At 27.7% G+C, this 12,808-nt stretch overlaps 1 protein-coding gene across 1 annotated transcript in view; it reads left to right on the plus strand.

The window, feature by feature from the left end:
• Window positions 1-9,820: 9,820 nt before the first annotated feature.
• The window catches only part of LOC105627006, an 83,828-nt gene continuing 80,840 nt past the window's right edge, over window positions 9,821-12,808 (plus strand). Inside the window, exons 1-2 of the mRNA XM_012208288.1 lie at window positions 9,821-9,862; window positions 10,487-10,738. Coding sequence (XP_012063678.1) covers window positions 9,821-9,862; window positions 10,487-10,738 — 294 coding nt within the window. The remainder of the gene's footprint in view (window positions 9,863-10,486; window positions 10,739-12,808) is intronic.

Consider the following 12,808-nt stretch of genomic DNA (forward strand, 5'->3'; position numbering starts at 1 on the left):
TTTTTGCATGAAAAGCTACAAAAACTTTCTATTATATTTTCATATATTGAGGTGCTTATACATGAAAACCGATCAATTGTCGCACTGTATTCCGCGATTTTGCTGAATTTTTCATCTGGCTACCGACCACGAAAATTGCGGCGGAAAACAGCCGCGATATCGCGAGAAACAATATCACGTCGTATTATAAAGTGTAAAACGACGTTGCATATCGCGGATAATACACTGATATACAGTACTGTGAAAAGGGGACCCCGATTTTTATATTAATCTCCCCTCCATTCATAAGCTTACTGCGGCTCACAATAGGTATACGAGGTGGTACTGGTAGGAAATTAGAAATTTATTGACTTCGCTCGTGTATCCGGGACATTGCTTCGAGGTTACGCCTTTAATCCCTTCGTTTACGAGCATCGCCATTCCATAAAGCACGATAGACATATCGATCCTTCTATAAAGTACGGCGCATCGTTACTGAGAGCTGATCGATAATGGACGTGATTGTGAGTATCGATTATATCCATTCACAGTCCAACAACATTGTTAAATCTTCATGTAGAGAGTTCGACATTTATTTTGAATTTTTACAAATATCTCTGAGACTATTATTCTTCTTATAATAATTACTTGATATGACTATACCTATTCTAATTTTGGCGCATTACTGTATTGAATAGATACAGATAGTACATATGTAATTGATATGTAACGAGCTGTTATTGTATGTTTAATGTTAAATGGATGAATTTGCAGAATACATTTAACGATTTTAATTGCGGTAAATAATCTACAGCGTAAGCATTAATTAAACGGTATCGTTGGCAATTTAACATAGTCTGCTTGAAACGCACATCCAGTAGCAACGTAATTCAAATCAATTGTGGAATATTTGATTCGCTTATATTTTTTAAGTTAAACGCGCTAACATACGTGTAATTAAAGAAGAACAATATAAAACGAAATAATATAAGTAATATCCTATATTCAGACAATACTAAATATTTATATTATTCATTTTTTATTTATATTTATTATTATTCATTTTTTGAAATGTTATATAAATATTTCACACATGTTTTATGTAAAGCTTTATTCAAAATATTATTAAAAGATAGACTAAATATTTAATGTAATATTTATGATAAATATAAATAAATATTTCTAATAAGTATTTTTTATTTAAATTGTAATGTCTTATTAAATATTTCCATAGCATTCACTACAAGATTTACAATAATTATATTTCATAATATTTATAAATGTTTATGATCTACGCAATCTAAAACCATAAAAATATTTACAAAGATATTTAAAATAAACTTTATAAATATTTATAAATGTTTTGTAAATATTTTATAAATATTGTGTGCTGTCTAATATATAATATATCATAAGTAAATAAAAAAATATAAAAGTCATCTCTATTAAGAAGAAAGAAAATAAATATGATTTTATTTCTTTTTTTTAAAAAAAAAAGATATAAATATTGTTTACAACGCGATGTACTATGGATAATAGACACGTAATCCTTAAAAGTAATTATTGATTTTACAATACATGTCTGAAATAAAAACACAATTTGTGCAATTATTTTTGTACGTCTATTGTAAAATGTATCCATTGTAAAGTGGAAGAAATGAAATGCAATACATGTTGCTTTAACAATTACGCGATAATCGACATGGTTAACTTCGGTCTGATTTTTCAACTGATTCTGAAAAAAAATACTCATTCGGTAGCTGCGTGTTAAACAAGACAGTTAAATTGTGCTTTTAATAATTTCAAATCGACGCATCCGAGCATACAAATATTGGTCTTGCATTTTTATTTTTTTTCTATCACGTAGTCTGTTTTACGACTGACAGGCTTCTCATTACTGTTTCCTGCACCGCGACGAAATTGTTCGGCTATTCGGTAAACGTTACTCTTTATTAGGAATTTTCTACCTCCGATTAACGCTCTTCTCGCCAACGTTGCGAGCTTCGATGAAATGGAGAAAAAAAGGGGAAGGTATCGGCCCCGTTTTATCTCGAAATCGAAAGGAACGTTGTAAATTAAAGTAAATGCTCCAAGTATCCTTCTTGTAGACTTAAATCATTCTTAGGATATATCCGGGATGTACTTCGTAGCCACTGAGAAAATACGAATGTACAACAGTCGGACTGTAGGCAGGTGCATCGATGATATTGTCGATGTATCGGTATATATTTGCCTTGCTTTTTCACACTACATTTTATCTTTAGTATTAATGCTTGTGAAGAGTTAAACAGAGTAGATTAGTTGCTTAAAATCTTCAAAATTGTTGAACTTAAAACGAGATAAATATATATATTGCGATGTTGAAGAGAAAGAAAGCGAAGATGGTGAGGGTAAAAAGTGCAAGCAACGCGAACAGATCTATTAATAGCTTAACAAGCTTAACTATGGTTGATGCATGGTATATAACTCTTATAATTTGTACATGGGAAACTATGTTGCGCTTGATCTACTGTAGTATAATAACTGTAGTATAATAACTTCACTGTCTTACATAATCAATGCATTTTTCTGAGAATACAACTGCAGTCGCACTCGAGGACAATTTCTTCAATTATTATTTAAAGAGAGCTAGTTGAAGTCGATATTAACAGCTATTTTTGTATTATAAAGTCTATATCATAGTAATGCAATACTGAAGAAGAAAGGTAAATTAATTATTGCACGTTACAATAATAATAATAATCTTATTTGTTTCATCTACACTTATCTGATTCTTAAATGAAGATGAGAAAAAAGTTATTTATATCTCTGATGTATATACTTATATTAAAAATATCTACCACTTTTTAAACTTTTTAATATACATTTATAAAAATCAAACTGCAGTAATTTCCACGCGATTGAATATTTTATCATACGAAGAATATGTGCCATACGTAAATTTCTGAAATGAGTTACGCAGCCATCTATGTAAGAAATATTTGTTTCTATTTACTCTTCTATTTACTCTCACCGTTTTTCCACACATCATTCTTTTCTACGCTATACAAGTATTTAGATTCATCCACTGAAATACCAGTACAAATTTTTCGACAAAATATACACTTTATTCTTACGTTCCATTGCACTCTCGCGCTCGAGAAATCACTGGAGCGGAAGACGCAGGAGCGTAAAATACAATATTCGGGCTTGTTCGAGATCGTGTAATGTAATCTGGGTGTAAATCGCAACGGTGTGCTGCGAAATGCGAGCGGGACTGCTTGCTTGGCGCTGCAGTTCACGTATGTAGAGCAAGTGGCAGCGTTCCAAATCTCGCGAGTACGTGGGATAAACATTTCCACCATAGGACAATCATTTTCCAACGGCTTCGGGGGGGGGGGGGATATGCGCTCCACGCGATATGCTCCATAAAAGTATCAGTCCACTTGTGAGTATCTCATGACAGTTTTTGCATGCCAACTGGCAGACATGTTTGCGTAGAGCAAACGAATAAAGTCTTTATGGAGAATTTCTTCATCAGAGAAATGAGGGGAAATCAATTAGTTTTAATCAATTAGGATCGAGAATGTTTTGAAAGCTTTATATTATAATATTTACTATTTATATATTTACTATATAAATAATATTTATTATTTAATTATTATTAAAGCAAAAGCGATTTTTATCATTTCTACTTTGTCCTTTTAAACTTGCTTCTTTATCAAGCTGTTTATATTCTATACTGATATTAAATGGGTAAAATATCGAAAATATCATAGAGAGAAGAAATGAGACCATTGAGTTTTGATATAAAACTGATATATTTCAAAATATTAAAGTTTCTTATTCAATTACAATTTTAGATATTAAATTTAGGAGTTTACAACGCACTTGTTTGCACAATCATATATAAGAATAAATCCTGAACTTATCTTCTAGTAATTTAGACATTTTAACGTTACGCATCATTTCTTTCTGCACTGTAAACTGTCAGAAATTACTTGTTTGCACAATCATATATAAGAATAAATCCTGAACTTATCTTCTAGTAATTTAGACATTTTAACGTTACGCATCATTTCTTTCTGCACTGTAAACTGTCAGAAATTTCTGCGAACACTGCTTTAAAAGTAGTAAATTTTCAAGTTTCATGTACGTTTATATTCGAATATATTTCGTTTCTTCTTCGAAGTTTAGAGTCGCAAAGTTATTTCTGTGAAGATATAATGTCATTTAAAAAATTTACAATTTAATTTTTAGTTGAAATTTATGATGGCGAGATAGTATTAGTGTTAATGTGAAATTAAAGCGAATTAAATAGAAACTTCCCCCACTTTTTTCTTTTGTTATAAAAGTGCTCTATTTTAAGCAAAATGAATCTAGAATGAATCTAGAATGATTTCAAGATTCTTTCGATTTAATGATTTGTACCTTGTTATCTTCAGATAATTAAATTTTCGGATGACATTGATATTTGGAAATTACGTTTAGTTTGTCGTTTATCGAATTACGCGGTAATGAATCGATATTTGAGATTGAGCATGTAGAATAGATGGGATTAATATTCAATGGAGATTTGATATTCGACACCTATTAAATCGATTCTCGTTCAAATATTGACACATGGCACGTGATCATGAAAGAAAACTTGCATAAATCGTGCGTTACAATGAACTAAAGTTTAGGTTTTCTAGTCTAGGTTTTCATTTAATTATTACAAGAAAAATGAGGAATTATAAGTAAAAGTAATTTAAACGATATGGATATAATAAAATTGATAGTAATATTATTGCATATAAATTCAGTTACTGATTTAAAATATTAAAAAAAATTATTTTTTGGTGATATTTCTAAATTTTAACATGTATCTGTAAAATTTGTATAAAATTTTGTTTAATTTAATAAGTAATCTCATTGTGAACAATTTAGCTAATATTAGACTTTTGGTCTAATTTAAATAAATCTATTTTTGAATGTATAAATTTGGATAACTATTGTTTCTTTCTATCCATTATAAATATCATCAATTTTTAATTTTGTTTAAATGAAGGTGGTCACAGAAAGATATAGAAAGAGAGATAAAAATTTTTGTAGTAACTTTTGAGTTTTTTTTTTAGACACGTTAGCTGTGAACTCATATGAGAATTCACAAAGCATTACACTGAGCTACAGGCGAACTTGAGTACTTCACGGGCACTAATCACACTAACTGGTCATGATCGGAAAACTTTTCGAACGGTTCTCGTTCCTCGTCATGAGCCGACCGAACGATTCGACGAACGTGGGAACGACCGACTCGCGCAACTAATGGAATTATAGAACGACGATTCTCCACCAATCTCGTAGGACTTAGAAGCTTGCGAACTGTATCCCACAAATACTATCGATGAAACTTTTCTCCACTAGAATTTTGACATCTCGAATAATGCCACTTCTACACATTTTGGTCGTTACGAAGTAATTAAAAATTTACTGCTTGAATACTGATTCGCGATAAAATCATTCTTTAATATATTTAAGTATCGATATCAATTCCGAGTAAAGAATTAAATATTTTCTTACATTATTTTCAACAGTAATACGGTAGGAAATATATTTTTTGTCTTATAAGTGATCAAAGGCAATTTAAAAATTACAAAGTAAAAAAATTTACTTTTATTAAGGTGATTCTTTAATAAATCGAGTTATAGAAATGTCTAATTTTTATATAATGAAGTACTGAAATTGTGCAAAATTCTACGGTAGGTTAACGATGAAATAAAAGAGAAAAAAATATTAAGAAAAAAAGATGTAACTTTTTACGTATAACTTAATGATGGGGATAAGGCTCGCAGATGCTAACTGCACACAAATCTTACATTGACTTTTCTAAAAAACGAGATTATAGTTTACGAGATAATAGTTTAAAAAATTACGATTTTATAAAAAATTACGAATAATAACAAAAAAATAATAGCTCAACGGCCATTCTGGAAAATTTATGTGCATAAACTTGCATATCTGGAAACACAGTAGTGTCCCGGCGCTAATAACAAAAATTATCTAGATATCAGATTTTTAAAGGAGCGCACACTATATTATTAATGTATTCTTAATTTATATATTAATATTATTAATGTATTCTTCTACATCTAAAATCTGATTGAATGATTTTTAAATGATTAAAAGAACACACCAATGACAGCGAGCGCTCACTCGACTGAGTTTGCTGAACACAATTTATATGTAGAGTCTCTCACAATAAAAGGAATAAGGAATTAGGAATAAAGAATAATGATTTCAATCTATCAAAAATCGGATATATCGGAATACACAGTTTTGGATAGGCTGAAATCATTATTCCTCATTACTAATTCCTTATTCCTGCTATTGTGCGCAGTCTCTTACAAGGAATAAGGAATTAGGAATAAAAAATAATGATTTCAAACTTATCAGAAACAACATATTCAGATGCATTGGATTATGTGTTCTGATTTTGTTAGTTTAATACGGATTTGTTGTAGAAGTTTAATGCAATAAAAGTGTACGAAGGGATATGTAAGTACAGTTACAAAGATAAATAACCCCTATGCTTGAAATCGTGCATTTTCGTCATTTTGGCTAGCATTTTTAAATCAATTGCGATACTTAATTAATTCTTCAAAAATTATTATTCTTCAAAAATTATTCGTAAAAATTATAGAATGACAGTTATAATGCTCTATCAAAAATCATTATTATTCTTCGAGAAAAACTATTGTACCAAAAATTAAAAATTAAAACCAAAACGATAGCATCTTAATTAATCAAGATATTAAAACTGAAATCTAAGTAATAATATCTTTCTTTATTACTTAACTCTAATAATATGTATATCATTCATATAAAAGATTATAACAATTGACGTCAAGTTAAATTCCATAAAATTTTATGTATCATTCATATAAAAGATTACTTTTTTAAAAAGGTAAAAAAAGCGCTAAAAATGTACATCCTTCTGGAATCTAATTGATATGTATTTTTTTATTATTTCAAATAGTAACAGTTTTAATTCTTTTTCAAAAATATTATTGAAGGTTCTCTTATTCCAATCCAAATAATGGCAATTGTAATTCTCTATCAAAAATTATTACTCTTCGAAAAAAAAATTAATGTATGAAATTAAAATCTAAATAATAAATCTTAACTAACCAAGTTAAATTCTATCAAATTAAAAAATAAAATACAAGTGATACTATCTTTGTTATTTACTTAATTCTATTATTTATATAAAAGATTTAATATCAATAACTAGCGCCAAGTTAAATTTCACAAAATTTTACGTATTATTCGTATAAAAGATATGATATCAACAACATAATAAATTAAAAATAATTTATCTATAGAACAATTTAAAATTGGTCTCTTGCACCATTTGGTCATTTTTTTGTATGACTAATGGTTTTGATGATATATTAATTAATGTTCGCATGAGTGACGTTTTTTATCAATTTCTGCAACTTACAAGCATTATGAATCATTTCATAAAAAAAGATCTAAAATTGTTTTTCGTGAAATTACACGTGTCTCATATTGTTATCTATAAAATACGTCAGCTAATTAACAAAAAAATTAAAAATGATAATGTTTCAAAAGCACTCGGTTTGACGTAGAATGCCTTAAATATAGGCGTCCTTGTCACGTGTAATTAGTCGTATCAGACATTATGCGACATTGGCGATTATCAGTCACGTAATTAAAGGTTTCTATGAAGAAAAAGCGAAAGGTAGGGCATAATAAATAAAAACGCGTCGGTTGTACGGTAATGTGAACATACATTTCTGAAATATCGTTGGTGCCACATAGATTTTGCTGAGAACTCAGGTAATGTCAAATCACTTGTCGAATTGAGAAAAATACTGTATATTATAATTATCTTCATAGATACTGGAAATATAGCCAAAATTATTAGGTTATAAATTTTATAATTCTTAGTAGGAATACATCGGATTGTAAAATTATTTCGGAAAAGAATATATCGGATATTTGATATTTTCCGGATATCTGACCGGATTCTGAGATAATGTCTGAGATAATGTAAAAAAAAAAGTAAAAAAGAAAAAAGAAAGCAAAAAGGAAAGGGACTGTAATAGGAAAAATAGTGATAATAATTATGAGAACATATCTAATACAAGCTAGAAATTAAATGCCTATACTGGTCGAAGCTGGATCTTTAATGCTTAGATAATTCAATGTGAATTATAGATACTGTACATATATGTATGCTATATAGCATATTTGCAGTCATTCGAACTGCATGTCAAATTAGTTTTCCGGACTTATAGAAGCAATTAAACTATTGTAATAATTATGATTTTAATGTTATCTGAATTTGATTATCAATAGAGATGACTGTAGAGAAAAAAAATCGTAACTTTGCAGCAATATATATAAGTTATATGAGTATACATATTCTTATTTGCATAATAAAAAACAATTTAATGATATATTATCCAAATATTTATGCTATATAATAATCGCAAATTTATATCAATTTATATCAATTGTCGATAATATCAGCATTTTTCAATTATTTTCGGGTCCTCGAAACCTCTTTTTGTATGGAAACTTTACTCAGGTTTTTAATAGTATCTCGTCGGTGGCATGATCATTATTTCATCCTTCTTTCGATGAGAACAAATGATACATCAAGCACTTTATATGTAATTCGGAATATGCTCTATATCCTATTCTTGTTTTACGTCTAATGAGTGATAAAAATAGAATGACACGATAGCGCTGATATTGTCGATATCCCTGAATGTAGCCTTAACTGAATTTCTTGTACAATTTATCTCTTTTTTTATCTTTTCAACATGAAAAGAAAAAGAGGAAAGACGAACTATGTACTGGAATTTAACTTGGTGCCATTTGTCGTTATTAAAGTCAATATCAAATCTTACATAAACATACCAAATCTTTTATATAAATGATGTATATTACTAGAAATAAGTAAATTATATTGTATGGCCTTGACTGTACAGTAAGAAATTAATATTGCATTAACAGAATTTAACTTGGTGTCACAATTGTTGATATCAAATCTTTTTTTATATGGATCATTCTAATCATACAATATATGAATCATATACATCTCACTAAAGTTAATTCAAAAATTTGTGATACTTGGTTAAAATAGGAACATAATAATTTTAATGTAATATAAATTTTTTGAAGGATAATTAAAGATATTACTGGATTGAGATAAAAAGGCATTTAATAAAAATATTTTTAAAGAAAAATGAAAGTTACTATTATTTTTTTTTGGTAGATTGGCATAAGAGAATACTAAAGTAAAATTTAATAACTTGCCACTAGTTGTTGATATTAAATCTTTCTTTAACTTGATATTGGTGCTATACCATATCTTTTATTTTTATGTAGTAATTTTTGAAGTTAAAATTGCTATTATTTTTTTTGCGAGATTGAAATAAGAAACTTTCAATAAAAATACAAAAAGATACATAGCGTATCACTTATTGTTGGTAAAAATAATATATTTATTATATAGGAAAAAGAACTATTTTAACAATTCCAGTTACATATTTATATATGAGAAAAATCTAAATTATCATAAGAAAAATCAAATTAGATGGAACATAGATTTGTAGTAATATATTATAAAAAAATAAATTATAAAATTCTCTTTTAAGTAATACATTTTGTTCGTTACTACTATTTTTTACTTTGGCTGATTAAAGTAATCGCACATTGATGTAAGCAGTTTAACAAGTTAATTCGCAATGATATCTTTTACAAGTCGGAAGTGAATATCTTATGTAAACGCGAATTTTAGGTGAAAAAAGGAGTGTTATTTCAGAAGTCTCAAAAAGTTAGAACAACAATGACAAAAATCACAATCATAAATTGCATCATTGCTGTTTGTGTAAGTTTTTTTAATTCTTGAATCTAAATAGTATATTATTCAGATTGTAAAAAATTAATATTTAACAAGAATTGTAAAAATTTAAAAAATTTTATTTGATATTTATTTTATACTTTACATATAAATATATAAAATTTATAAATATATAAAATAACATTGTGTGCAAGTGAAAATATTTTTCTGCTTTTCGAATATTTAAAATAATTATGCATATACTACATATTTTACATATACTACATATTTTATGTATTGAAAATGATAGTTGAGATACATAATAAAATATTTTAAAGATTTTTATGCACTTCAGTAAAATTGATCAAACTTATTTTATACTATATTGTAGTTTTATTAATGAATAAGAGAGATTTATTAAAATTTTTTGAAATACACAATGTTATTTCGTCATATTTTCAGAATAAATTCTAAGAAAAAATTTTCTCCGTGTGTACACGCACATACACAAGCGCGCGCGCGCGCGCGCGCGCACACACACACACACACACACACACACACACACACACACACACACTCACAATTAATTCTTAATTGTATTATTAAAAAAATTAATTTTACAGAAAAATGGCAATATTTTAAAATTGCATATTGCTAATTTTTGAAATATAGTTAATAGATGGATTTGTAGCACGCCAAACAGAACTTTTAACATTTGCGCCATGCATTAATGTGTACAATAATATTAAAGACGCTATCGAGCAAGTAAAAAACGTTTTCTATACGTACATTACAAACCAAACTAATACGGCTGAAAATGAAGAATTTATCAATACAATGAATAATCTGCTAACAAATATAACAAAGAACTTTGATAATATTGTAAATTGTGATATTCAAAATCCTTTTCTATGCATCACTAATGTAAGTATTTCAATTAATTTTTATTAAAATTTATTATATAATTTAATTTTTTTTATTCTTAAACATTCTTTTTATAATAATTTATATTTTTATAATAATACAAAATTTTTTGATAATGTTATAATAAAATGTATTAATGCGTAAAAATGTTTACACAAAACTTTGATTAATATGTTAAATATATATGTATATAATGTATATAATAACCTATTTGCTTATCTTTTCGACCACGTCGAAATAAAATTTTTACTATTAAATCCATTTCGCTTAAATACTATTTAATATATTTGAATTATACAAAATTTTCATGTATAGTACATTTATTATTTTAGAAATTACTTTATTAATAATAATTATATTTTTATTAAGAGTTGTAAATATTATTTTATACAAGTTTTATATATATATATTTTTTAATAATGTCATTCAATGCCGATCACTAGTTCAGCAATGAAAGTTCAAGTGTTCATAGATGATTAGCACAATATTTAACGTGTTAAATTATAATTGTTCAAAAGACTTTTTAAAATAATTTTAACATTTTTTTCAGGCTAAAGAAATTGTTTCCCAAGTAACACAAATTATTAATATGATACAGAACAACGAAATGATCTCCAATATGACACAGTGTTTGGAAACAGTAACTCAACAATTAAACCAAATCGTCCAAAACGCAAAGCAATGTATCCAAAGTTTTAATTTAAATTAATAGTAATTTAAATTATAAATTATTTATGGATCAATATAATTTTATTTTTACTTGCATTACAATATATATAAACATATATGTATAGTATATATGTATAATATAAATTTAATCTCGAAAAATAAACATAATCTCATATTCGTTCGATAAAAATGCAGCTCTTGATTTTTATCGTACGTTCCACACTACATTTCATTAAGATATACACATAATTTTAATATTTTATCCAAATTATGTAGATATTTGTAATTTTGGGTAAATCCTGAGGCACCTCAAATTTTCGGCACTTTACTAAAGAACTATCTTAAAAGAATGAAAATTAAACTTAATGTGAATCATGAACGTTTTAATTGTGCATTTTTTAAATGTGCATTTGATAAAATTTCCGGTGAGATCGACAAGATATCGTGATATCACTTACATCCTCAATCAAAACGTAACGTTCAAGAGGGTGTTTGTGTAACCGATATAACATTCGGCTCTAAAATTCACACCTCCTGTTAGCATCGGAGATCGTTACCGGCTCGACCGGCGTTATCTAGGGCACGCATCTCCCGTGCTAATGCAATATATGCGCCGGTGTGACGATATATTGGTCGAGTAAAAATATACGAGAGCTCTAATGGGCGCCAGTCGTACTAGGGTCTACTGCTAGGGGTGAGAAACCGGAAAGTGACCACATGCACAGCCCCGCGTCCGGTACGGGTTGTTCTGTATTTCTGCTCCTTTCCGAAGGGAACGTTGACGAGAGGACCAAATGAAAATCCGGCGAGGAAAAAAGAGGGACGAAGTTTTCTCGGACCGATATAACATTTATTTTTAACATTTATTTATTTATTAACAAAACGTATCCGTTTTTGTTAATTTTTGCTGTGATAACTGTGGTTCCTTTTTTATTATGTCTATCTTTAAACTAGATATGTTTGAGAATAATTCTTGTAATTTTTTTCAATCTTTTACAAATGATACTTCATCTTTGTGCAACTTATAATTTGCTAAATATGTAAAAAAACACGACTAGATATTGATGCCTAATAATATTCCTATATAAATTTTAAATATATCTTTTAGTTATACAGGGTTCCAAAATAATCGCCAAATATTGTATTTCATAGGCAAGTAGAATAGACTAAACTGAGTCGAAAAGTCCTCTACCATTTTTTGCAATTTTTGCATTAACAAGATATTAATTACTAAAAATTGTCGAAAATTGGTCTTTAATAATTTTTTATTCAAATACTATCAATTAAAAAAAAACTGCTAGAAACAAAAATTGTTTATTTTCTTCTCATAGAATACTAAGAATTTTTTCAGAATTTTTTATGAACTGTTTAGTACTGCATTTTCTTATTTTCCAACATAAG

This window comes from Atta cephalotes (genome assembly GCF_000143395.1).
Source record: "Atta cephalotes unplaced genomic scaffold scaffold00007, whole genome shotgun sequence".
Lineage (NCBI taxonomy): Eukaryota > Metazoa > Arthropoda > Insecta > Hymenoptera > Formicidae > Atta > Atta cephalotes.